The following is a 27,803-nucleotide window of genomic DNA, read 5'->3' on the forward strand; positions in this document are numbered from 1 at the left end:
TTGTATGAAATGTCTATAAAATGACTCCTCTTTTTAAAAGATTGTAAAAGTAAAACCCTGCAGACCATAATTGCCTTTGCAGAGAGGGAAACCCAATCCCATTTTGCTCCTCGTGTCCCACACTTTAAGCTATAAAGCATTGCAGATGTTTATTAGGCTTAACGAGATGCTGAAGACTGATGGGTGCTCTCGAGGCAGCCTTCCTATTTACTCTGAAACACAGGTCATAGAACGGGGAAAGGGGAAATCCTAGAGCCATCGCCTACTTGCCATGAACTGATGAGATGTGCATGGTTTTTTTACCATTGACCCCAAAGATGCTGATGGATAGGAACAGAGCCTTATGTGTCCCCGTTATACTTAAAGAAAATCTGAGCTCCACAGAAGTGTGAGCACAGGAGCTCTGGATTCAGCATGCTTCTCTCCTATGCTTGAGCGGAGCCTGCCGATGGCTATCTGGAACAGGGGTCAGCACTAATCCAGAAAAGGAGCAGAGGTGAGCCACTGTCTACAGAGGACAACCACTTCTTCACTCTCCATCCCCACCAAGAGGAAGAGCCCCATGAAATTCTCCCATAGTCATATCTATTTCTTAGGACATCCTGTAACGAATCCTGATACTTGCTGCTCTCAAGTGTGGAGGAAACCATGCAAAGGTTCAGCCAGTCCCGTCTCCAAATTACCTGTTCACTCTGCCACCATGTTCCTCTGCGGGAAGGAAGGTGCCAGGCAAGAGATTAGGTCCAGGACAAAAACCTGTGGGCCATTCCACCAAGAACAGATTGTAAAGTCTTGTTTCCCTAGAAACATCCCCTGCCTGTTCTTGTTTGTTTGAGATATGGTTTTTCATGGCCACCCAGGCCGGCCCCAAATATCTAGGCTCTTAGTTATCCCTCCACCTTTCCCTCCCAAGTAGCTAGAAGTAAGTAAGACACCTGACCTTGACCTTGACATAGTTCTAAACAAGAAGAAAAAACATTTTAAAAGTCATTTACAGTGAAGGAACCTATTTTGAGGAAACAAGATCAGTTAAAAGGGAATTGCTTCAGGGAACTGGACACCTTAATACCTTTAATTCCACGTAGAAGAGGGTACATCAATAGTTGGGCACGTGGTGTGCACCTCCTAAGCCCAGCAGCGGAGGCTAAATCAGAGGATCTCAGAGATGCGTGCGCATCAGCCTAGGCTAAGGAGTGGGACCCTGTCTCAACATAAAACAGACAAAAAGAGTACATACCTGAATATTCTGTAAATTTACATGTAGTGCTTTACTGAGGTTATCAAGGAGTTCCTGTGGGGTTTTAATTATGTATACACAACAATATTAGCAGCACTGAATATATGTAAATACATACCATCACACACACATGTGTGTGTGTGTGCGTGTGTGTATATGTATGTATATATTATATGTGTGTGTGTATATATATATATACACACACACACAACACATATATAAAATGTGTTGAGTATTTGGTGAGTGGTAGTTTTATGGTGATAGTATTAAGTTTCATCAGCATATCTAATATTTTATATTCAAGTAAACACACCTCTGGTACAGTTTAGAGGGCTTTCTTAAAGACTGAAACTTCTAACCAGGGGAGAAAAAAAAACCAAAAATATTTGTGCATTCTAATCCTTGCTTCCCCCCCTTAATATGCTTTGTGTCCTATTGAGAGTCCATGTGACTCTGTGGCCTGTTGCTTTCCCTGGACAATGACATTTATGAATGTGTTCACCATAGAAGAATGTCTTTAAGTCATCAATTTCTCCCTAATTATATTATGAAACTTTCAACAGATAGCACTAGGTTGTATATAAAACTTTCCCGTTTGATCATATTTAAACCTTTTCCTCCTTTGCTGACACCTCAGTGACGGGCCATGTCTGAGACTCGAAGACTTTCATAAATGTGACATTTGGTGGACTGACTACTTCTGCAGCCTCTCATCAGCCTTCCTTCCGTTCGGGATTTCTGTTAGAGGAGGCTCCATGGCCTGGCCGTCACAGGCTCACATTAGTTGCTTAACAACTTGTTCCCAGATACTTCCCCTTAAGTATTTAGTCCAGCAGCCTCTTCTGCATGCCAGATCAGCTCACGGTTTTGCGAAAAGAGGAAACCGACCTGAGCCTAAGTGTAGAGTAGTGTTTTGCAGGGAAGCTAAGTGCTAGCTGCCTAAGTCTCCATCTTAGATCATGCAAATCCCCATTGCCATCTCAAGGCATCTTTTCTGCGTATTCTGTAATGTGTTTATGTTTAGTGTGGGGTGTGGGTCTGCATTGAGCTCTTACATGATATTCTGTGGCTCCTTTCAGCGCTTGGACTTTGTAGTTGAGAATTCTGCATGTTGTTGAACACTACTATTATTCTCCAAAAAAGAGTAGGCGAGAGTGGCCTATTGCTTGATTTTAATATTCAAATAAGATCAAATGCAGGAGAATGCATCAAAGCAGATGCTAGCTCATGTCAATTGAGTCTCTTGAGTAGGAGTTTAGAGATTGTGTTTTCTCTTTCACTGTGGTTTTTCCCTCTCTATTATACTTTAAAGGTTCACCACAGTTTCATTTTCAAGAGAATAATTTAAAAGTGTACTTGTGCCTGGTGCTTATTTTTTATTTCTTTCTGAAAGACCAGTTTGAGTTCAGTGAGTTGGAAGGGAGGGAAAGATCTCATAAAACTGTCCGTTCACGGGGTGTTAAATAGCAGTCCGGCCTCTTCTCCTAGTGCCGCTTCTCATTTGGTTCGTAATCCTTTATCACTTGGTTGGCTGGATGCTAATATTTTTAACAACCTTTCTTCTGTTCTGGCAGTGGGAATGTTTATCTATTCATCTTCTTTTGGAGATGAAATAAATACCAAAGTTTTCTCTGAGATGCAGGCAGTGTGATGTTTTTGACATATTTTGTTAAAATATTTCAAAAGCTTAATCATACTGGGTGAAACTAGTGGAAGGCATCAAAACCCAGAGCATCATGCTTGCCCACACTTGAACAGCCCAGTGGTTATGAGAGCTGAGAACTAGGTCACAGCAAGGAAGTGATAGGTGTGTTGGGAGCAGGATAAGAAATGAACAGTCTAGCATCATCTCTTCTACTGGGTCATTGGCCCAGACATGGGTGTGTGTCCTGTCCAGTGTTATAACAGGAAATTAGCAACATGAAGTAGGATTCTGATTTCCAGCTCTGGATCACAGATGGAGACCTGCAAGTGTGCCGGCTGCACTTCCCTGGGCTTTCTGCCTCACTGTTTTCTACCTTTGTGTAAATATCCAGCCTGTCCAACCAGTTTGGGCTGCGCAAGCTGGTGCTAGCAAACACTGAAGCGTGCCCACTCCACAGCCAGCCTTTCTCTGACTTGTTAAGGAAGGCAACGTCTATTTCCCTCACCCCCTTCAATGAGGAAATGAGCTAGCAGCAAGAAAACCTTTGCCTGTGTGTGTGGCACGGAATCGCCATCTCTCCTTTGGTGCTGGTGTGCCCCCCTTGAACTGTTCTTTACTGCTCTGAGGGTTTGGAGTGCTGTACAGCGTGGTTATTGGCCTTCAGGGGAGATTTTCTATTTTCCTCCGGTCAGATTCTGTTTCATAATGGGCTCAGAGGGTGTCAGCAGTTCGTTCTTAGGTTCCAGGTTTATGTAACCCAGCCTCACTCTGGGGGAGCTGCAGCCAGCTCTACAGGTGAGAAAACTGAGGGCCAAGATTAGAACCTGCTCTTCAGAGGCCCCCTCCCTTCTCCGCTGGCCGAATTAGAACAGCGAGGTTCTTCCCTCAAAGCACAGCATTTGATTGTGTCATCTGTGGAAAGCACAGGCCATCTGTGCTGCACACCTGCCCCATTTAAGATAAAAGGCAGCCATGAGTGCTGCAGTCACGGAGAAGGAGCTCTGGTGGTTTTGTCGGATGATGAGTCTCTGAGCTCATTTGTCTTCTTCCTCCTGGTCCAGATTCCTCCTACTTCCTCTGATGTTTCTCATGGTCTTGAATGGTACAAGGTGTCCCCAGATGGTGGAGACCTCTCTACTACCATTGTCTTCCCCTCCACCCACAATAGTGCTCTCCGCTTTTTCCTTTGGGCATGAGGTGACCGTCTTGAAGGGCCCAACCGAAGTGTTTCTTGTTCCTCTTCTGGAAGGGCTGGGGAGTGGCAAACATTGATTCATCATTGGCTTACTCTGAAGATGGTTATCTTTGCCTCCTCCACAAAAGGAAGATGAGAGAATGAGGAGGTTCTGACATCTTTCAGAAACCTAAGAAGAACCTCCTGTCAGGCTGAGGTGACAAATGGTCTCAGTGACTTGAGCATTCCATTCTACCATGAAACGTAGGTTTGGGCTTGGTTTGACACTGTTATTTTAGCCCTTGCTGCAGACAGTCTTTCTCTGTGATGAAGCTGGCAGTAAATTCCCATAGAGGTAATGGCTCTGAGCCAGTGGGGCCACTTTGAGAGTAGTGACTTCATTTGGGGCCCCATCACCTGAGTCTCATTTTCAAGACAAGACTGCCTATAGGTAGGTGTGTACTTTGGACTGCAGGTTATAGGGGGAAGTTAAGGAAAATGGAGTTTAGCTTATCGAAGAAACTGCCTGAAGTAGAGATGGAATTTGATGAATAATATTGCTTGACTAGTAAAAAGAGCCTCTGGTGTCTTTGTTTTTCAAGAATAAGTTATTTTTGTTTGTGGGTTTCTTTTTCTTTTTTTTTAGACAGGGTTTACCTCCCAGGCTGGCCTTAAACTCCTGGCCTCAGCATCCCTGGTAGCTAGAACAAAAGGCATTGGCCTCAACTGGACAAGTGTGCAGAAAGAATGTATACAAAAGGTAGTAACTGAGAAATTACTTTAGGGGAAAAGTATAGGCAATAGGGGATTAAGTAGTATATGGAGTCAAAGGCCTAGCTGTTAGAGCCCTATCTAGAGAGAAGATTGACATGTCCTGGTTATGAGTCAGGACAGCAAGAGAGAGCTAGCTGTTGCAGCCAGCCACTCAGTGCAGGCTGAGGGAGCTGTACTTTCTAAGGCGACAGATGACAGCCAGAGGATGCCATCCACCTCTCTTTGAAAGCCACTGCAGGAAGGGGAAGGAGAAGAATGTAAGAGCCAAAGTCATTTGTGTCCCCAAAGGATAACTGGAACATGGAGGGAAAAAAAATACCTCTCAAGTATTGGAATCGCAGCTCATTTCTTCAGGGAGGAAGTATTTGTTTTGGGTCTTACTCAGAACCAAGAAAGAAAAGAAATCGTCGGTCAGTGGATAGATGAGGATTGCGTTTTCTAATAATCTTTTGAAGAAACATGACACAGGAGACCAGAAATTAGTGGTCCAGCCTGCTCGGATGAGACTCTGAATTTAGGATGAGAGATTGGCCCTGAGCTGACAACGTAGTTCCTGGAAATATTTATTAATAAGGAATGTGAAAGCAGTGCATGCCTACTTTGAAGTAAGATTCTCCATCCTAAATAAAGTTGATCTTTCCTTCTATACTGGCACCATCAGAGTACCCTCGACTTTGGGGTCGTGTTACCTTAGTATTGTGGGGAAAGTGAGTCTCAGGAAAGCAGCCTGCGATCATGGAAGATGCGGTCTCTGCAGGAGATGTCGGAATGAATACATTTCAATCTTAGGACTAGGGTCAGTTTCACCTTGTTACAGCCTCCACGGGGCCACACAGTCCTATGAAAGGACCTGGACTTACCTGGTGGGTGGGTTTACTATGTGCAGGGCATTTTACCCAAGCACCAGAGATGCTCTGGGAGCAGCCAGCCAAGACATTCCCACAGAGAGCCTGCAGACAGAAAGAAGGGTTTTGCCTCATGCCCTGCTGACTCCTAGACGTTTCTGAGAACGCTGCTGGTTGGGTCAGTCAGCACGGCGGCTTACACATCATCAGATCTTCCTCCACACCCTGGCATGGCTGATGTGACCTGCCTTCTGGACAAGCATGACTGAACATGAACAACACCTTCTAGTAAGGCGGCAGCATTGCCGTAACGGGTGGGGCACCCTGAGACCATCTTGCCATTCCTCTTCCAGCTGTCTTCTCCGTCTTCATGCTCCAGCCCCCTCTTCCGCGCACAGAACTTGACTGACATTGCAAGCATCACTCACAGCATTCCTCCCTAAACTCCTTCCCTAGGCATTTGTTACAAAAGCAAATACAAATCTTTGTAGAGACATGCTCTTCTGCAGTCAGAAATGCAGGCTGTAGCTGAGATGCTCCTTAGCTCTAGTCACCCCTTCTTGGCTTATCACAACAAAGTGCTGTGTGGAGGGCAAGAAAAGCTAGCACTGGGTAGATGGCGTATCTATCACCAGATTGCCAGAAACCTGTTTGAACCAGTTAACTTGAGTATTGAAGAGGTGACTCTAGAGGTCTGTGTAGTGTTGGGGTGACCTTTCTTGTAATGTCATTTGCTCAGAGTATCAAATGCTTCAGCCCCTCCACTAATACACCTATGAGGAAATTAAGTCTTGAAAGCTAACAAATACTGGAAATATCTAGCTCTCTCCTGAGCACTATCCTTCTGATGTAAATTAGATGTGGGAGGCTTAATGAACGCCACTTAACTGGGTGTGTGTGTATGTGATTGGGGGGAGACAGAGAAAGAATGGGTTCTTTCCTGTGAGTTCCCAGATCAAACTCAGGCTGTTATCCTTTTCAAACATGTCTTCCCATCATACGTCTACCGGAACATAGGTAAAGACAGCAGAAGCTCTAGAAGCGCGCAGGTTAGCTAGTCAGACAGATACAGCAGTGAGCAAGAAGAGATCTCACTCTGAATGCGATGGAAGGTGAGGGCCGATTCAAGGTTCTCCTCTGACTATGACGTGTGTTGTCACGCCTGTGCCTTCCACACATGTGTGTTCTCACACCTGTGCCTCCACACTCTCATGGACTCACACATTCTCAACCAGAACAAGTCTGTGCAGTTAGGGTCATGGATGTATGTGTATTTAAAATTCCTATCTGTGATACTCAGTTATGGCTCAAAAAGATGATTATCAGTTTTCTCGTCAACTTAGCACTGTTTTATAAGACCATCATTTTTGTCAATCAAGAAAATGAAAAAGTATCAGTGATGTTGCTCAAGGGAAGAGCAGAGAAGGCCTGTTATGAAGCTGATTGAAGGACTCTTGGGTATCTTAGTTCAAAACACACTGGGAATGAGTGTGTTAGCTGAGCACTGGCTCAGCAGAAGCAAATTTGCCTACTTTTCTGTCATCTTCACTGGGCCATGTGTTACAGTCACATGCTCTGTACTCTTAAGATTTGTTTAAATGTGTGTTTGCTGAGTCCAGTGTGGGATGGTTGTTGCTTAGCACATATTCTTGAGATCAGCTAGGGACCTATATGATTTTTCAGACTTGTGTGCAGTATTTGGTGGGCTACAGTGTTTTAGTTATGGAGAGAGAACTTGGAAAAATGACGTGCTATAATCCTCCTGTGCTGTCTGAAGAGCTGTCCTGTGGGAAATAGTGTAAACCAGCACTGTGTTGCCTGTGAAGACAAACGGCCGCTTACAGCAAGGGAGGAACCTCACAGTGGTGTGGTGGAGACAGAGCTTGCCACTGAGAACAGCAGGTGAAGTTAGAGAAATCCCTGTGGCTGGAAGCACACAGGTGAAACTGGGGGATGCACACTGTGATCCACTAGGCTGGAGAGAGATTTCATGTGCTGCATGTGCAGCTGTGGAATGTATCAGTGGACTTCGGCCTCATTGGCCTTCACTGGTTTGAGGTATATGGACGTTAGATAAAATCAAGGAAGAGAACGGACTCTGGCCTTTTAAGGACAGGAAGTAAGAGTTTTGTCTTTCCCACCCGTCCTTGCTGCCATGCCAAGCTGATAGGAAAAGGCCATTACTGGCTCATTGGATTGGCCCATCCATGTCCTATAAACCTTTGGAAGGATGCATGTAGGTGGAGTTGTCATTCCTGTCTCTGGAGGCTAGGGAAGGAGGTTAGGTGAGACTTTTCTAAAACTCTTTGGCTAGTAACTGACATGAAGTCTCCAGTCCTCCTGCCACTATTGTCATTGTGGGGCTAGCAGGACAGATTGGGAACTCTGCCATCCTGTGGCCGGCAACCAGGGGTCTCACCCTAGATGGAAACTGAATCCAGCATCCCAGCAGGACTGTGAGAGTAGGATGAACTGCTTTGTCTGTCTGTCCAGCCTTTATGTGCCACAGAACACTGGCTTTGACCTGCCACCCCTGCCTGCTCTTTGCCCTCAGCACTGCTGCAGTTACAGGTGTGAGACCAGTAAGAAGGTTCTGCAGTCCTTCATTGAGACTGGACATAGTGGGTATTCTGTGCATGACCTCTGGGCCCCTCCCCACCCTCTGTCTCCTGTTGGAATTTGCCACCTGTTTGATATCTGCTATTCTGCATTGCACCACAATAACCCCGTAAGGAAGTATCTGGGTTCAGGTTACGGTCCCAAGTTTCCAGCAGGGGAACTCACTGCCTCATGGGGCCTTTAGAAGCTGTCTTGCTTAGTAGGAAGACCATGAAGTCCTATTGGTTCGACTGTAGCTCATTCTGACTGGGAGGCCATGGCTCACCTGCACCAGAACTGTTCCATCTGTAGAATGGACACAGTCAGTTAAAAATAGCATTCTCATGAAGTCACTAGATGCTGGCTCCAGACCCTCCTTCCTGTCTGCTGTGAAAACAGTTTCTGTCATGAAGCCTGAGAGCAAAATTGCCTTGCATTTCCGTGTGTTCTGTATCAGGACTGGCAATATACAGCCTAAAATGCGCCAGTGCTTACAGCCATCTTTCTCAAATTGATTTCTAGTACTTTTACCATTGTTGGGTATATAAGACCAGACTGATATCCCTTACAAATAAGTTTTTCAAATGCTAGTTTGTTTTTTTTACCCCAAACTTAACATCTCTTAAATTGAGGTGAATCATGCAACAAACTTCAAAAAGGAATATATCTATTTGCCCTTCTTACCTATAAATGTTGATATTAAAAAGAGATGGTTTAGCCAGGCATAATGGTCTAAAAACCCAGTGTAGTGTGCATCTCTGATCTTGAGGCTAACCTGTTCTACGTGGTGAAGTCTGGGCCAGCCATAGCCACAGAAGTGTGACCCCCGTCTCAAAACCAACAAAAGGGAAGATAGTCTCTTAGAATCGCAATCAGTACAGCACTTGGAACAGAGCTATTCTTTTCACTTTCTTGTGGTTTAAGGCAGCCAAGAACTGATAAAGCTTCCTTCCTTAGAGTCTAAGCAAGGGATTATGGGGCCATGGCCTGGTTGTAATTTTTTGCCTATTTCCTCCCACTAGGTGATTTAGATCTTTCTGCCCCATCACACACAAAAAGAATAGAATTTTAGCTTGAGCCCAAGGCCTCTGCTCTCTGACCTCTCTCTCTGACATCTTCCCCCTCCTCTCCCGGCAGCCTTTCGGCAGATGTCTATGGTAGCTGTAGTCTAGACAGGACGTTCTAATTCTAGAGCATAAGTATGAGGTGAAGAGAATGATCCCTGACACTCTGCAGCATCCTGCGGCCACAGCCTTGTAGGAAAGGGGGCTGAGTGTAAGGAAGCATGTCCTCTCCACCTCACAGCTTTGGCTCGTTCACCCTCTACATGTGCCCTGCCACTGAGTCACCAGACAGCCTCTGAGAAGCATGAGCTAAGCTGCTTTTCAGAGTGAGGGGGACAGAACATGAGAAATGCTCCCCTCCCCACACACACACTCTTATGAGCTTCTTGGAACTGGGCCTAATGGTGCTGGCGTGTAATCCCAGCTAACTTTGGAGACTGAAGCAGAAGGATCACAAATTCAAGGGCTGTGTGGACTGTGTGAGAGAACAGCCGGAGACAGGGAGGCCCTGTCTCAAAGGAAAAGAAGATATTATTGAACAGATGTAGATAAAGGTCCACTGTAGAGCACTTGCTATCATGTGCAAGCTCCTACCTTCAACTCGAGCCCCATGAAAATGAACTATGGGAACAACTGCTTGTCATCTGGGTAGTTCTCGGTGGTAGAGAGTTCCTACCTAGTACCCACAAAGCCCCGGTTCTCTCTTCAGCTCTGGTAGCCAGGATGAGGAAGGATTTGGACATCTCAAGTAAAATCATCCTTGAACATAATTATTTGTGAAAACCTACATCTGTATTCCTACATTCTGCACAGTTTGGATTCTATGCTGATAGTAGTGGTGGTGGTCATTAGCATAGTGAAACCCTTTTAATGTTATAAAATAAGGATTTTTTTTTCTTTTTAAGATCTAATGTCATTCTTGTCTATATGTCTTAGGACCTTTCCTGAGAGTGTTGCTTTAAAACTTGATAAAGTAAAGCCACATACATAGGTCACTCATCAGGTACCCTTTCAGAACTGACACATACATATTACTTATAGTGCTTCTTGTGTGTACCCTAGTTCTGTAGATAACAAGAGTTATAACATATAATGCACTCATTGAATTGTCTGGGTGGTTTGATGGTCTGTTATTAATCCACATAGGTCTTAAGCACTCTGGTCATGTGATCTCTCTGTCAGTATACTTCCAATTTGACAACCCCAGATGCTTCCACAGGCAGAGAGAAAATGACAATACAACCGTTAGCTGGACAGTAGTTTCTGGGGGCTAGTTCAGAACTGACGCTTGGTATATGATCTAATGGAATGATTTAAGAATTCGGGGGTTCTTATACATTTGCATGACTAAAGTAAGTTTTTTATTCAAGTGCAGTGGATTACCTGATAGTTTGTTTCTATCTTATTAATGCCAGTCAAGTTTGTGAATGTTTTCTAACACAAAGCAGGACATCAATGGGCTGGGCTTGCAAGAGCTTGAAAGGAGATGCTAAAGTTTTACCAAGACCAAAGGCACTATAGAAATGATGCTCTTAACTAGCGAAGTGTTGGAGTATGGTGGTGTTCAGGGATTCAAGGCAGTGGGCTCCACCCCCACACTTGAGAAGGATAGTGATGACTGATGGGAGCATTCAGGTAACCCTGCCTGTGTGTAATATTGAGGGAAAACAAAAAAGACTGGGGTCTGTGTTGTCATCGTCAGATGACATTTTCTGTGTGCGTCTTCCTTCTAGACATATGAAGATTCATGAGAAGGATACCAACAGTACTACAGCTGTGGCCCCTCCCTCCCCTCTGAAGCGCAGGCGGTTGTCCTCCAAAAGGAAACTGAGTCACGACGCCGAGTCAGAAGACCCAGGACCAGCTAAAAAGGTCCTCTGAGTTTATGACACAGACATGCTCCATTGTGTGGTGCTTGGCAGAAATGCCTCTAGCCTTTATTATCACAGTGTGGGGACTTGGAAGAGATCAATCTGGGACCTTTTGACCTGGATGGGTGGGTGGGTGGGTGGGTGGGTGGTGGGGTCGGTGAATGGATGGATGAGTGGATGAATGGGTAGTCAGACCTTGGTACTGAGTGCAAACCATACTTTTTAGCACTTCCTAGACTAACGTTAGGCTTTCTTCTAAAGCAACCGATGTGGGAGCCCCCTTGGTGATGCCAATCTGTGCTTTTTCCTAAGATGGTAGAAGATGGGCAGTCGGGCGATTTGGACAAGATGAGCGATGAAATCATTCACTGCCCATTGTGTTTCAAGGAGTTTGTTTGCAAGTATGAACTGGAGACCCACATGGAGACCCACTCAGATAACCCACTAAGGTAGGGGAATGTGAACTATACCTGTGGTCTGGGAAATTACTGTGTCATGACATCCCATATGTCATTCCAACATGGGCTCCAGCAACTGAGTTAGTTCATGAGGACATTGGTTGGTAAGGCACTTAGGAAACACATGGTTTGGAACAAAGGTGAGATGGTAAGCAAGAATGGCTGTTCACTTTACTCCCTTGTTCTTCCTGGGGTCCCTTGAGTAATCACTGTGTCTCCAAGCATTGGCGATCTCCTGTCACAGGGTATGTTGTATATCAGACATATTTCCTTTGCAAAAGGTGTTGGCCACCCAAATGATTGCTTGCTATACACGGATAGGTGGTCTATATGAAGACAGTCCATGCATTTCATGTTCCCAGCACAGCACTGACATGTACTAAGTGCTTAAACTGAATTAGATGTACACTGCCGAAACCTGAAGCACTGTAGGTGAGAGTTCCTGGCATACAAACAGGAAAGCTGGTTACACAGTGTGAGTGCTCGGTGCTTGCTCTGCTTCTTTGGCCTCTGTTGGTCTTTAACAGCCCTAATCTGATCCTCACCTTCAAGGGCTGAAAGTGTGCATGGTGGTACGATTTTTTTTCCTAGCCGTGGTAGAGAGAGGAACACTCCTGTCTTTGTCTAACTTCTCTTGTAACTCACCAGTATTCTTGGTGTACAAATGGAGTTAGAAAATTTCCCTACAGAATTGCTGCAGTTTATATGTTCCATCTATTTTCAGCATTATAAAGGACAGAGGGCCACATGGGACCCTCAGCTCAAGCATGTAGCTGAAGGTTCATCTAGCTACAGGGGGTCGGCTCCTGTGTCATCCTTTCAGAGGACATCTTAGGAGTACACGATTTGGGTGTCTGTTTGCCTGAATTCCCTTCTGTCAGTTTTATGACAGGGTTTCACTGGAATGGGCGGAAGAACGTTTGTAGAGGTTAAAGTGTCAAGCCCTGAGGATGCTATAAAGCACCTGGGTGTGTCCCATGGGATTCCACCTCCACTTTCTGTGAGGGGGGGAAAGGGCCCAATCCAGAGAGATCCCAGGAATGTTCTAACTGTCCTACCCCAAGCCCATCTCTGCTCCCATCAGCTGCATCTGTATCTCTGGTTTCCCAGTTCACGTTGACATAGAGCAAGATTACTAATGCCTGCATTCTCTCCCACTCTTCTCCAATTCTAAAATATTTCTCTTAACTTTTATCTACCGAGAAATCGCTCTTCCTCTTTGTCACTGACCACTGATTCTGAGAAATTCAGAAATCATTTGTTTTGTTGAGACGAGATCCCTCAGCTGTCCTGGAACTCACTATGTAGACTAGGCTGGCCCTGAATACACAGAAATCTGCCCCTTTGCTCCTAGAGTACCTGGGATTAAAGGCATGCACCACCGTGCCTGGCCAAGAACCTAGCTTCATTCTCTCATCCCCACAGCATCCTCGAGTGTGGAGCCATGCTGAACAGTGAGCAGTAAGTGACATAAGCCTCTCACTGTGTGGCGAGGGATTAGAACAGCACAGAGGACCTTGATTCCTCCAGCCACGCAGCCATTAATTTAATTCCCCTGTGTCTGTTTTACCTCACTTCATATTTTATTTTGTGATCAGATTCTATTGTTGGACCAACCTGCTTTTGCTTTTACTGGTAATTCCATCATACAGGAAAGTAACCTGGCTCTTGTGAGTGATTTCTAGGCAACCTGAGTCTGTGTGGTGAGGAGGGAAGACTGGGTGTCCCTTTACTGAGTTGGAAATCCTTCTCATGCAGAGAAAATGGGGGTGGGAATCCCATTAGACATGGGTCCATCATGGGCAGAGCTATCTTAGCCATGGTGTACATGGCTTTGAAGTTGAACCTTTGCTGTCCTGTCCTGTTAACCAAGTAGGTTTCCTCACCTACTTGATGATGACACCATTTGGGGAGGGGTTGGCTGAAGAGGTTGCTTAGCACCAGATGGACTTAGCCCCTTTAGGCAGTATTCATTCCACCAACCCCACAGCAGCTTGTCATGGATGGCCCCTAAGAAGGGGTGGCTTGGTGGCTTGTGTACCCAGAAAACAGACCAGCTCCAACTTCGTGGCTTTATCTAGTAACTCTTGTGAGGCCAGATGGGGCTGGCTTTTGAAAAGCAAAAGGAGTTGATTATAGAACATAGTTAATTCCCCTTTTCTCCTCTCTGCTCAGCTTCCACATAATAACCTACTACCAGAGTAAGCCTTGGGGCCAGGCATGGGCCAGTAGGGGCCTAGCCGGGGTGGTACATTGTGACAGTAGCTGATGGGAGAGACTGCTTGTTAACCCAGAACTAAAATAGACACCAACTCCATTTTCAAATCCCAGAGGCGCAGAGCCACAGTGGGATGCTACCAGTTTAGAACCAGAGTCCGTAACTTAAAACAGCTGTTGGTTTCTTTCCTCTGCCCTCGTCCCACTCCCTCCCCTCCGACCCAAGTTGGCAAGGTGCCCGTGTTCCTTAAGAAAGTGTTGGCAATCCAAACTTGTATATATGCTGAGTCTTTTCTCCTGCACTCTGCCGAGTTTCAAAAGAGTGAAATTCTGGCATTGAACAAAAGGAGGACACAGCACCACCGCTGCCACTGGTAGATTCCTGTTCTTAAGGTCGGGTATTGCTTACCACCCCTTCTGGCCAGCTCCTGGGTGAGGGGTGATAGGGCAGAGAAGAGAGCTGAATAGAGACATCCCAGGCAGTGAATGGCCTTCAGAGCTGAAGGTAGGGGACAGTGCACAGGGCAAGTGTGCAGGGAGGGAAGAGCGGCTGGCCCTGAATGTCTTGCTTTGTTGTTAGGGCAGAGCAGTGTGCAGGCCACTGATGTTCAGCAGAACAGCGTGACTCATGTGTCGCTCGACGTCTACTTGGACGTTTTAAAGTGAAAAGTGGATTAGTAGTGTCATCTCAAGAGTGGAACACACAGGTGCTCAGTGTCTGTGAGGCCTGGGATTCAATCTGCACCTCCTCAAGGAAAAATTTAAAAAACTAAGTGCTGATTAAATTCATTTAAGGCAAAATAGAATGTATAACATTCTATACTTACAATCAGCATACAATTATTAGTGGTACATTTTTACTTTCTCGCTGTCTTATGTTTAGTAATTGAAATCTATGCTTATTGAACAGTCATACCCCGTCTTAATGGAAACTAGTCCCACACCAGGTACCTATCAGCCCACAGAGCAGGTTAAATGACAAGCCAGAAGGCAGTGAAGCCTTCCCCAAGAGTGAGCTGGAGAGCTGGATAGTCACCGTGGTGATGAAGGAGCTGCCAAAAGCAAACTTGCTCCAAGTTATTGTATAATCTTAGGTGGTTCCTTGATTAAAGGAGATTGGGTAATAAGTAATTTTAACATTATTTTAGTTAAAATATACCCAACAAATAATGGAGACCTCATTGTGACAATGTGAGGCATTTGACCAGTCTTGACTAAAACAGGAATGTCTGAGGTGGGTCTGAGGTGGATTTTTTCTAACCAGGGACTGGTTAGAAAAAAAGTATGCAAGTTCAGAGCCAAGAAAGAAAGACTCAGTAACTAAGAGCTTTGGATCTGACATTGGATATTGTGGCACTCTTCGTTCCTTCCAGGTTATGGCCATCATTATGATCACAGCATTGATCTTTAAATTACCCCAAGTTTAAGGCAGTGTTCTCGGGTTAGTCAGGAAATGGGCTATAGGAAGCTAGCAGGGTCTTTGGCAGGCACCCAGGGCTCTGAGGGGACACCAGAGCTTGCTGCAGGCCCACCAGTCCCTTACTGTGCATCCTGGTGATGGGGCCATTGGGTGAGACATCCCAGGACGTTCTTGTCTCTGTTTCTTGGGTATTCTGAGGCATTCAGCTCCCTTCACTGCTCACCGACACCTGCTGAGAGACCCCATATATTCTCAAAACACAAAACACCAAGCAAAGGTGAATAGAGTACTAGAGTCTTTATTAAGACTCCAGGGGTCCAAGGATCAGCCCAATGGGAGCTGGGAGTGGAGGACAGACTTAGAGGGGGAGGCACCTCCCTAGCCCGGCAATTAGTCTCAGTTGGACTTTCACAGCCTCCTCACCACCCAAGGGCAGGAGCAAGGACCAGTTTCACCTGGCTTTAGGGGCTTCTCTTCCTGTCCCCTATGAGCCCCTTAGATACTCCCTGCTTCACGACATGCTGGCTTAATTGAACAGACCTAGTAAGGTGCCTGTCTGTGTTGGACAGCCTGGGTATGTTCCTAGGATGTGGCAAGGGGAAGCTACCCAGCCAGGCCTCTGTCACAGGCCAGCATTGCTGCTCACAACAACTGGGAGAGATTACTGCAGCTGTGGGTGTCAGTTCTCTCCACAGGATGGGCCTGGCAGGGTAGGCTGAGGGAAGAGGGATGTCTGAGTGAGGTGGGGCTCTCTTAGAGAGGGATTGTTTGCACTTTGTCTCTGGCGACAAAGCAAGAAAAATGAAGCATGAAATCCCCCTTTAAAAAGAATGCCATCAAAACTCTGTCACAAGCACGGAATTGGGCGTCTCAGGGAATCCGGCTGGGTCCCCCTTCCAGCAGGGAGTCATAGGTTCTGCTCACTGCATTTGCAGGGAACACGGAGATGTCAGGATCAGGAAAAGTGCCCAGGCATTGAGGATGTGACCTGGGCCAACAAGGAGCCTAGACATCTGTAAATGACAGTCCTCTGAGCAAACGGGGTTACAGACAGCACTGTCCCAGCACTGCCTGGCACGTCTGTGACCTCAGGCAAGTGGAGGCTCGGTTTCCCCATCTGGAAAATAGATTTGGCGACTTGTGAGTCTGAAGAGCGTGATCTTTGGCCTGAAACTATAACAAATACTGAGTTTTTTGTTCTGATACTTTTACTTAGGATGTATTGTTTGTTTGTTTGTTTACTGTGGGGATGAGGGCAATGTGCTTTCATGTGTTTGAAAATTTTTGTCACACCCAGCTTTTATGTAGGTGCTGGAGGGGATTCATCATATATTACTGAACCGTCTCCCTAGCATCTCAAGCCCTCCAACAGAACAGTTAACATTTTGCTGTGGTCTTTCTTGGCTATCCCATTCCAGTGATACCGAGGAGTCAAATTCCAGAACAAGCTCTCCCAAGTACTATGTACTTGACAGAGCATGAAAGCATTTGTCCTTTGCTCTCCATTGTCATAGAGAGCCATTTTTATCTTGCGTTACCTTTGTAAAGTTTAGGACATTAAAGAGCTATTTAAATGGGGCCTGAGGCCTGCGTTCTGAGTGCCGTCACCTTTACAGACTATGTCAAACAGGCAGGGTTAGCAGCTTGGAGGGCCTTGATGCCTACAAATAAGAGAACGACACTTCTTTTGGTAGGATGTTGGAGAAATCTGCAATTGTAAAAACGTTCCTTAAGTTTGATATTTCCCCTGTAGTCTTTTGAAAATATATTTTGGGTCGTTATTTTTTTAAAGTTAGCTCTTTAGGCTTAAGAGGAGGGAGAACATCTGTCTATCCCTCCACTCCGCCAATTTCCCTTTGTTTGTTTGTTTGTTTGTTTGTTTGTTTATTGAGGCAGGTTCTTCCTATTTCGCCCTGCCTATCATAGAACTTGCTATACAGACCAAACTTATTATACAGGCCTTGAGCTTTCTCCTGCCTCTGCCTCAGGAGTTATAGGGTTAAAAGCATGGACTACTATGCCCAAGTTGCTTGGTTTTTTTTTTTTTTTCAAAATTTATTTTATTTATGGTTATATGTATGTACATGAGTGTGAGTACCTACAGCAAGTAAAGGTGTTGGCTCCCCTGGAACTAGACTTAGCGGCCTGGATGGGTTCTGGGAATTGAACTTAGTTCCTCTATAAGAAGAGTACCACCTCCTATCCAATGAGGCATCTCTGCGTCCCTCTGTTTTCTTGGAGGGAGGTGTTGTTTGTTTGGGGTGTCACTGTTTTGTTTTGAGACAGGCTCTTGCTCTATAGCCCATACTGGTGTCAAATTCCCCAGAGTCTTTGTGCTACAGCCTCCTGAATGCTGCTGTTCTGGGCACAGAGACTAGCACCCAGATCTCACTGCCCCAGGAGTGTGCTTGCTGGAACTGCACAAGAGGCCTTGGGGGACATCTGAGTGCCTGCCTCTTTAGGTTACTTTTTTGAAACACTCCTGCTGACTTCAGGATTTTTATCTTTAGAACATTACAGTCACCAGACAAATAAATAATACTGCTGTAGCAGATGCCGAAGGAGCACATCCCAGTGCCACGCAGCGACAAAGCTGACAGAGAAGACACCTGCCCTTTTTTATTTTTATTTTTATTTTTTAACAACTTTGGCTGGATCGTTGGGTCCCTGTAATGGATGGACATGCACACCATGCTACCCCACTCCGTTTCCACCTTTGCCTCGATTGTTTTCTTTTTGTTTTGATTTGGTTTTGTTTTTGTTTTTTTCGAGACAAGGTTTCTCTGTGTAGCAATGTTTTCTTTTAAAAAAAGAAAAAAGTAAACGAAAGAAAGATGCCTTTTAACAGGGATGCTTGCCATCCAAGGGATAGATATCTCAGTTCCCCTCCTAGTTAGGCACGTGGCATGCAGCAGTTAGCAATTTCCTCTCAGGTGGCTTGGCTTCTAACTTGATCTGCAGCTGCAGCCCGCCTTGAGCTCTTGATCCTCCTGCCTTCACCCCTGCCTATAAGGTCTTGGGGTTGCAAGTGTGTAGCACCATACTCAGTTTCGATGCTTTTTAAATCTTTGACTGGATTTAAGTATGAACTCCAGTACTGCTTGTTGCACTAAGATGTCTTTTAAGAGCTGGAAGGGCAAAACCTCAGCTCCTGTTCCCTTGACTCGGTGGATCTGGCTGGCCCACTCCTTTCCGTGAGCGGGTTGCATGCTAGCTGTCAGGCTCTTCTCTTCTGCGGCTCGCTGGTTTGAGGCTGCCGTGGAGATGAGTTCCTGTGGAGCCAGACACGTTAGCAATAACATCTCTCCAACCTGGCAAAGGTCAGCTCGGATGCGATGGCACGTGGAAGAAAAGGGATAGCGAGTATAGAAATAGGGGTTCAGACATTTTTTTTTTCTATGACTGGGAATTGAGCCCAGGACTTTACACATGGCAAGCAACTGCTCTATACTCAGCTACGCTCCCAGCTTATAGAACCAGTGCTCACTGTAACAGTGCCTCCCCGTGACCTTGACAACTGAAAAACACTTCTCTAAGCACACGTTGTGGGTTGTCTGTGACCATGGTTTTCCAGCACCCCATTCAACCTCTATGACGTCACATACTCCCAGGTACAATCAGAACTTTGCCCATTTACCCTGCCTGCTGCTAGGGGGAGCTGCAGTCAGTCTATGGAACCCCTCCAGCCCCCCCCCCCCCCCCCCCCTCCTCTGTCTGTGCTTCACACCTACCCAGTACCCGGGTGACAATGATACTACAAGTGGTACTAAGGGAGGCACTAAAGTAGGACCCCAGATTCAGAGACTGGGGAGGATGCTGGGCTCTGCCCTAACATGCCAAATTCAAAAATCTCACCGTCTTAAGTATACCGTAGGCTAGCTAATGTGGTGCTGCTCATTCCAGTGCTTTCTAAGTGAGTCAGTACCGTGTTCTGCCCTGGGGTACAATAGGCTACTTCTTTAACCACCATGCTTTGACAGTCAGTATAGTGAGCACGCCTATAGAGACGGAGGTCAGGCAAATGCCTGTCTCTGTGTTCATTGATGTGTTCCACGTGTCTCCTTAAACTGTTAGCAGTTTTTCCACGAAATCCCCTTCCCCCAGCCTGGTGGGAATAACCTATTTCAATGTGATTTTGAAAAGGCAGTTCTGTTTTTGGAAGGAAGTGTGAGTTCGTATAGTTTCCTTGAGTTTCACAAGAAAGATTCACTTTCCCCAAATACATTTATTTTATCGACCACAATGTTGGTTTCCAACGCAGGGCCTTTTCTATTGCCAGGAAATCAGAAGACAGCCAGTCTGGTGTGTAACAGTTCTCTCTGGCAGGTCATCAGGATCTGTTACAAAATGAAAACCCTTCAGCTCTCCCCTCTGTGCTGTGACTCTTGAGTGTGTGTCTGCCTCTTCTAAGAATTTTGCAATCATTCTCCTGGCAGGGCTGAGATGTCCCCACAAAGCCGGTTGAGGATGACAGAGTCCTGGGGCCAATGGCTGTATCCTTAATGAAAAGTGACCAACCCGAGCCAGGTCTATGGACACCCTGAGAATAGCTCCTGATACAGGCTCTGCCTGCTGCCACCGACTCCACAGAGTTACAGCGACCTCCCTTGTCCTTCAAGCACTTGGAAACAAGGTTGCAAAGCCGGGCTTCTCAACCTGGGGATGGCTGCTAAGCCCTCATCCCTGATAAAGGGCCGACTTGCTGATGGTTCTCCTCCTCAGCTTTATTTTATTTAAGGTCTATCCACAGATGCAGAGTGTGAGGCAAAGAGGCCCGAGATTCTGAGAGCATCCTTTTTTTTACCCAGCTTCACAATGCATGCATGGTTTCAAAGCAGATAAGGCTTTGGCTCCAGTTGATTTATTTAGGAGGATGTGTTTTAGGTGGTGGGAGCTTTGGTTTATTGGAAGTATTGCATTTGTGGAATACAGTGGGGGGTTTTGTTTATTTGGAGGGTTAAGTTTGGGGGCTGTGTGGAGGATGGGTTTGTTTGCTTTTTTTTTTTTTTTAAATCTGCCATGTCAAGCTACTTGCTTGTGAGCTATGCTAAACCAGTGATTCTCAGCTTTCCTAATGCTGTGACCCTTTAATGCAGTTCCTCATGCTGTGGTGACTTCCAATCATACAATTATCTTGCTGTAACTTGGGAATTGTAATGTAAATATCTGATTTGCAGGATAGCTGATATTCGATTCCCAAAGGGGTCCTCCGGTCCCTCAGGTTGAGAACTGCTGCTTCTCAACCTTTCAGAAGGTGCCTGTTGTCTCAGCAACTTGGTGTCTCAGGGATCCTTTTAAAACAAACAAACAGCCGGGTGTGGTGGCCCACACCTTTAAGAAGCAGAGGCAGGCAGATTTCTGAGTTCCAGGACAGCCTGGTCTACAAAGTGAGTTCTAGGACAGCCACAGAAAAACCCTGTCTCGAAAAACCAAAACCAACCAAACAAACAAACAAACAGAAATCCAGTACTTAAAAGACAGAGGAAGTGGATCCCTGCAAGTTTGAGAGCAGAATTATCTACAGAGAGACTTCTAAGCCACCCAAGACAACATACTTGAGACTCTTAAGAAAGAGAAAGATCTGTAAAATGAAAGAGCGGTGTTAGTGACAGGCAAGTGGCAGTGCCTACAGGAGGCACCAGCAACAGGTCTCCTGCTACCTGCCATTGATCTTACCTTTCAGGAAAGGTCTTCTTCATCCCTTAACTTAGCTCTGGTTTATAGAGACAGCAGCGGGATGCCGTGGGACATTCTGAGCCCTGGGTTTAATACTTCCCTCCATTCCCAAACCTTCCCCACCCTTCCAGAAGTTCTCATAGTCTCATAAGTGTGCAGGCAGAAAAAAACGTGAAAGCGAGCCCTTTCTTATTACATGTCCCAAACCCAAAGAGGTTAGCTTCTGTCAGCTGAGACCCCACTGCACACTCAACGGTGGCTGGAGACCTTCATTGTTGAAACCTGAAGTGATAAAATATCACCTCAGTAGTTGAGGTAAAGGACTTTTCACCCATTCTTATACATATGTTAAGGAGCATTTAGCATATGCAGAAAATCTAACAGCAATTTCTTAATATCTAATCAGAGGTCAGTTTATGTAATTCTGATATTTCTCATCTTTTTAAACCAGAATATTGTAAGGAGTTGGGCTGGTAACCATGTTGGATTAACTTGAACGTAGAAAGTCTAAAAGCTAGAGTGCTGTCAATCTCCTCAGCCTCAGAGGTCAGCATCACGAGTGTGCTCTTAGACCTCAAACCTGTTCCAGCCAAAAATAGACCCTGGCCTAAAGTGCCAGCATCTGCTGCTGTCCTACTTAACCTGTGCCTCAGCCTTCTTTGTATTCTGACAAGGGAGGGGTCCTGTAGTATAAAGTCTCCCCAAGGATATGCCCCACCCACAAACAAGGTGGGAGCTACACCAGGGGAAGGTTGTCTGAGCCCAACTTCTATAAGAACTGTTGGAAGCTCAGTAGACTTCCCTCAACAAAGAGCCTCGTGTCTCCAGTGGCCAATGGGAACCTGGTCTTCTAGATCTTGTTTAGGGGATGTTTCCAGATTAACAGAGGAGAGGCAGGAGGGCATTGTGCCTCTGCTGCTAGGGAGTGATGACCAAGGCTGCACAGACCCCTTCAGCCCCAGCTCAGTTGCAACATGAGTGATTTTCATTGTCATTCTTTCCAGAAAAGAATGAGCAACAAAGTTTCTATTAGTGAGTATGTAGTGTAAAGGGGAGCAAGTTGCTTTGCTCTGTAGAAACAGTGGCAACAAGCCCTTCCTCTTGAGGGTTCATCCCAGTGAGATGTAGTAAAACAAGTAAATGGAACTCTGCCATGATCTAAGTGCACACCCACCCTGCCTCACACTAGTGAGGAGGCGCCCCAGTGACTGTAGTGAGTTTGGCCTGGGGGTGCTTCCAATCCATTGCCGCAGCATTGACTTCACTCTCAAGGAAGACCATGGTGCCCACCACCTGTTGGCCTCTATCCATGCGGGCTTTGCATTTGTGTGAGCTCAGTATGTGCTTATTTTTCAGGTAATAGTGGTGGTGAAACAAGAATCTGATACAGTTTCTACCAATAAACTAGAATCAGTTTCTCTCTGTTAAATACCAGGAGTGCTATGTGGTTTGACTACTGCCATGTAGACATGTGGTGTTTGTTTCTGAAACGGGGTTTTGCCTTTGTATCTCTCAGGTGCCATGTGCCACCGTGCCCAGCAGCATGGGCATTTTGTGTTTTGTTGCATTTCTTTCCTTTGTTTGGTGGTGGTGGTGGTGGTGGTGGTGGAGGAGGAACTTGGAGACAGGCTCCTGCTATGGCAACTTCCAGGATCCCAGCTGCTTTCTCTTTGTGCACAAACTTTAGATGATGGTATCATGCATACATCTGTACCACCTGCAAAGATTCGGTATCCAGAATTATTAGAATTTATCTTTAAAAAAAAAATCAAAAGGGACCGAGGCATGGTGCTGCCTGCCTTTAATCCCAGCACTTGGGAGGCAGAGTTAGGTGAATCTCTGTGAATTCAGAGCCAGTCTGGTCAGTACATTCGAGAACAGCCAGGGCAAGAGACGTCTTGTTTTTAAAACCCAAGGGGAGAGTGGAGCACACTGGTAACGTGACTTCTTTATGCCTTATTTTTATTTTATTCAGCTAAAATGAAGCAATAAAGCTAACAGACCATTGGAGACTCTGAGCCATCTCCTCATGGTTGTTACTCTCTTCTCCTAGATGTGACATTTGCTGTGTCACCTTCCGCACACATCGAGGACTACTGCGCCACAATGCACTTGTCCACAAGCAGCTTCCCAGAGATGCCATGGGAAGACCTTTTATCCAGAACAACCCTTCGATTCCTGCTGGCTTCCATGATTTAGGGTTTACTGACTTCTCCTGTAGGAAGTTTCCTCGAATCTCTCAGGTATGCTGATAGACCTAGTCAGCCAGGATGGGAGTTGGGGTGTTGTTTTTGTATAATACCCTTTCACTAAAATTCAGCCTGGCTCTTGGGTTTCTTGGGCTGAGGAGTTGATGGTCTTTTATCTTAGTTGAGTTTTCATGTGAATCTACCTACCTCATCAGGACCTTTGCCCATACTTCAGGCTTTGAGATTAAAAGTTGAGTATTTACTACTCCTGCCAATGCCCTGTTATAATATTCAGTACCTAGATCACAGCTAGGTATTTGTAACAGTTTCTGTTAAAAATGGTTTGGATTTTTTTTCAGATCCAAATGTGTGTGTGTGTGTGTGTGTGTGTGTGTGTGAGAGAGAGAGAGAGAGAGAGAGAGAGAGAGAGAGAGAGAGAGAGAGAGAGAGGATTGTGAAAGCCAGAAAAGGGCATTGGATCCTTAGAGCTGAAGTTAGTTGTAAAGTGGTTGTTGTCAGATATGGGTGCTGGGAACCACACTGAGGCTCTCCTAACTACTGACCTGTGTCTGCAGCTCCTTGGATCTTTACGAATCTGAACAACAAACGCGCTGATTAGTTCCCTGCCTATGCAAAAACTACCAGAACACTTTTTAGTATTCCCACGTGTAAATTTGAGATAGGAAGTATCCACGTACAAGTTCTTGACATAAATAAGTCTCAAGTGCAGTGGACTTGACACATATGTACATGCACAGCTGTCCCAGGTGATTGATTCCCTCCTCCCCCAGTCATGGAAGCAGCCATTTTGTGAAGAAGGCACCCTAGTTTGTCCTCTTTGCTTGTTTGGTACTGCTTGAGCTGGCAATCCTCCTGCCTCAGTCTGCTGGGTGCTGGCTTGTGCTGTTTCCCCCAGTGTCAGCACTCCCCCCCATTTCCAAAGGCTTAATTCAAATTCCATCATGATGTTATTTCACTCTGCTTGTGTATATCCTAGAGGGCGTCCTTGAGCAAACAAGCAGGTTTCTTTCAGGTGCCCAACCTTTTGACACAGCTAGCTACAGAGTTCACACTTGTGAACTGTGAAGTTGAGTGACAGGAGAAAAGTATCTCTTAATAGTTTAAGCCAGTTTACAATTTTGTGTTGGGAGTGCATCCATGGCTGTCCTTGGCCTGCTGTAGGCCCTGGCTGCTCTCCCTCTCTTTTCCCTAATTCAGTCTCAGATCTGCACTCCAAAAGCTGACTCTGCTAACAGCAGGCACCTCTCACATCTCCTTCACGGTCGTGTTTCAATCCTCACCTTTCTTCCCTTGCTTTTGCTTGTGGGTTCCACTTAGGCCTGGTGTGAGACAAACCTACGGCGGTGCATCAGCGAGCAGCACCGGTTTGTGTGTGACACCTGCGACAAGGCGTTCCCCATGCTGTCATCACTCATCCTGCACAGGCAGACCCACATCCCTGCCGATCAGGGACGGGAAAAGCTCCAGACCAAGACCCTGGCTGCCGAGTCCTTGGAACAGAAGGCCTTCCTGGCCTTGCTGGGCCTGCAGCACACCAAAGACGTCAAGCCTGCCCTGGCAGAGGAGCCCCTGCCGGACGACAACCAAGCAATACAGCTCCAGACACTTAAGTACCAGCTACCTCAGGAGCCTGGCTGCCCCACCGTGCTGAGTATGTCTCCTCTTGAATCTGCTTCTTTAGGTGGTTCTCTGACAGTCCTCCCAGCTACCAAGGACAGTATGAAGCATCTGTCCCTGCAGCCCTTCCAGAAGGGCTTCATCATCCAGCCAGACAGTAGCATTGTGGTTAAGCCTATTTCAGGGGAGTCGGCCATTGAGCTGGCAGATATCCAACAGATTCTAAAGATGGCAGCTTCTGCTCCTCCACAGGTCAGTCTTCCGCCACTTTCCAAGGCCCCTGCCACCCCGCTGCAGGCGATTTTCAAGCACATGCCTCCTTTGAAGCCAAAGCCCTTGGTCACACCCCGGACAGTGGTAGCCGCCTCCACGCCCCCACCTCTCATCAATGCACAGCAGGCATCTCCGGGTTGTATCAGCCCCAGCCTTCCTCCACAGTCCCTGAAGTTCCTCAAGGGGTCGGTCGAGGCAGTGTCCAATGTTCATCTGCTACAGTCCAAGTCTGGGATCCAGCCAAGCACCACCACACAGCTCTTCCTGCAGCAGCCCGGAGTGGAGTTGCCCGGCCAGCCCGAGATGAAGACCCAGCTGGAACAAGAGAGTCTCATTGAGGCCCTGCTGCCCCTCACCATGGAGGCGAAGATCAAGCAGGAGATGACAGAAGGTGACCTCAAGGCCATCATGACAGGCCCCAGTGGCAAGAAGACCCCCGCCATGCGCAAGGTGCTCTACCCCTGCCGCTTTTGCAACCAGGTGTTTGCTTTCTCTGGAGTCCTGCGAGCCCACGTTCGCTCCCACCTGGGCATCTCACCCTACCAATGCAACATCTGTGATTATATTGCTGCAGACAAAGCCGCCCTGATCCGTCACATCCGCACACACAGCGGGGAACGGCCTTACATCTGCAAGATCTGCCACTACCCATTCACGGTCAAAGCCAACTGTGAGCGGCACCTGCGCAAGAAGCACCTCAAGGCCACCAGGAAGGACATTGAGAAGAACATAGAGTACGTGAGCAGCCCCACCGCAGAGCTGGTGGACGCCTTCTGCGCCCCAGAGACCGTGTGCAGACTGTGCGGGGAGGATCTGAAGCACTACCGAGCTCTGCGCATCCACATGCGCACACACTGCAGCCGGGGCCTGGGCGGCTGCCACAAAGGCCGCAAACCCTTCGAGTGCAAGGAATGCAACGCTCCCTTCGTGGCCAAGCGCAACTGCATCCATCACATCCTCAAGCAGCACCTGCACGTGCCGGAGAAGGACATCGAGAGCTACGTGCTTGCCACCAACAGTGGCCTCGGCCCCGCGGACACGCCCACGGACGCCTCTTCCAGAGGAGAAGAGGGCAGCTGTGTCGCTTTCGCGGAGTGCAAGCCCCTCGCCACTTTCCTGGAGCCCCAAAATGGCTTTCTTCACTCGAGCTCCACCCAGCCCCTGCCTTCCCACATCTCTGTCAAGCTGGAGCCAGCCAGCAGCTTTGCCGTGGACTTCAACGAACCCCTTGACTTTTCGCAGAAAGGCCTGGCCCTGGTCCAAGTGAAGCAGGAAAATGTGTCCTCCTTGCTGACGTCTTCCTCCTCTTCTGCCCTCTATGACTGCTCCATGGAGCCCATTGACCTGTCCATCCCCAAGAGCGTCAAGAAAGGAGACAAGGACACAGTTGTTCCCAGTGACGCCAAGAAGCCGGAACCAGAAGCTGGGCAAGCCGAGCCGCTCTCACCCCGCCCACCACCCTGCCCTACCTTGTCAGTGACTGTGGAGCCCAAGGGGAGCCTGGAAACCCCCACAGGCACGGTGGTGGCCGTCACCACAGCTGCCAAGCTGGAGCCCCACACTCAGCCCCTCCAGGGCTCCGTGCAGCTGGCTGTCCCCATCTACTCCCCCGCGCTCGTCAGCAATACTCCCCTCTTGGGCAACTCTGCTGCGCTCTTGAACAACCCAGCCTTGCTTCGGCCCTTACGGCCAAAGCCTCCCCTCCTCTTGCCAAAGCCCTCGATGACAGAGGAGCTGCCGCCACTGGCCTCCATCGCCCAGATCATTTCTTCTGTGTCCTCGGCCCCTACTCTGCTAAAAACAAAGGTAGCTGACCCTGGGCCATCGATCACCAGCAGTAACACTGTGGCCACAGACAGCCCAGGAAGCTCCATCCCCAAAGCTGCCGCCACCCCCACTGACACCACAAGCTCTAAAGAATCCAGTGAGCCACCCCCTGCAGCCAGCAGCCCTGAGGAAGCCTTGCCTACTGAACAAGGGCCGGTGTCTTCCTCCTCGAGGAAGAGGGGCAGGAAAAGGGGACTGAGAAACCGGCCCCTCCCCAACAGCAGTGCTGTGGACCTGGACTCCAGTGGGGAGTTTGCTAGCATCGAGAAGATGCTGGCCACCACAGATACCAACAAGTTCAGTCCGTTTCTGCAGACTGCAGAGGATGACACTCAAGAAGAGGTGGCTGGAGCCCCTGCAGACCAGCATGGGCCGGCTGATGAGGAGCAAGGTAGCCCCACAGAAGACAGGCTGCTGAGAGCAAAGCGGAACTCCTATGCCAACTGCCTGCAAAAGATCAACTGTCCCCACTGTCCCCGGGTCTTCCCTTGGGCCAGCTCCCTGCAGCGGCACATGCTTACACACACTGGTAAGAAGGCCCTCACGGCTCACCAGGCGGTGAGTCTTGAAAGGAAAGAGTAACGGGTAGGGATAGGAGTGGGCCTAAAGTTTGGGGCCTTTTTCTAATGCTCCATTCTTCTTTGTCTCAGAAGTCACAGGCTGTTACTTTCCATATAATCTGTGCCTGTGGTCTGAGCCACCAAGGCTTATCTGCAAATAAATGTATCAGACACAGGTGACAGTGGTCATAGGCTCCCTCACTTCCCTCCCCATAACCTTTGCCTGACAAGTTCCAAGAGTTTCTAAGTATGGAGGCCCGTTCCGGAGAAGTGGGACTCTGCATTAAGGTAACAGTGATGTAATGAGCTTGGTGCTTTGACATGATAATCTTCAGTG

The 27,803-nt window shown here is 47.2% G+C and overlaps 1 protein-coding gene across 9 annotated transcripts in view; it reads left to right on the plus strand.

Moving 5' to 3' along the window:
- Rreb1 (ras responsive element binding protein 1) overlaps window positions 1-27,803 on the plus strand; it is a 177,610-nt gene that overhangs the window by 130,248 nt on the left and 19,559 nt on the right. For all 9 annotated transcript variants that reach the window (XM_029468436.1, XM_029468435.1, XM_021179960.1 and 6 more), the window contains exons 7-10: window positions 11,071-11,209; window positions 11,521-11,657; window positions 23,033-23,222; window positions 24,507-27,435. In XM_029468436.1, coding sequence (XP_029324296.1) covers window positions 11,071-11,209; window positions 11,521-11,657; window positions 23,033-23,222; window positions 24,507-27,435 — 3,395 coding nt within the window. The remainder of the gene's footprint in view (window positions 1-11,070; window positions 11,210-11,520; window positions 11,658-23,032; window positions 23,223-24,506; window positions 27,436-27,803) is intronic.

Source organism: Mus caroli, chromosome 13, assembly GCF_900094665.2.
Source record: "Mus caroli chromosome 13, CAROLI_EIJ_v1.1, whole genome shotgun sequence".
NCBI classification, from domain to species: domain Eukaryota; kingdom Metazoa; phylum Chordata; class Mammalia; order Rodentia; family Muridae; genus Mus; species Mus caroli.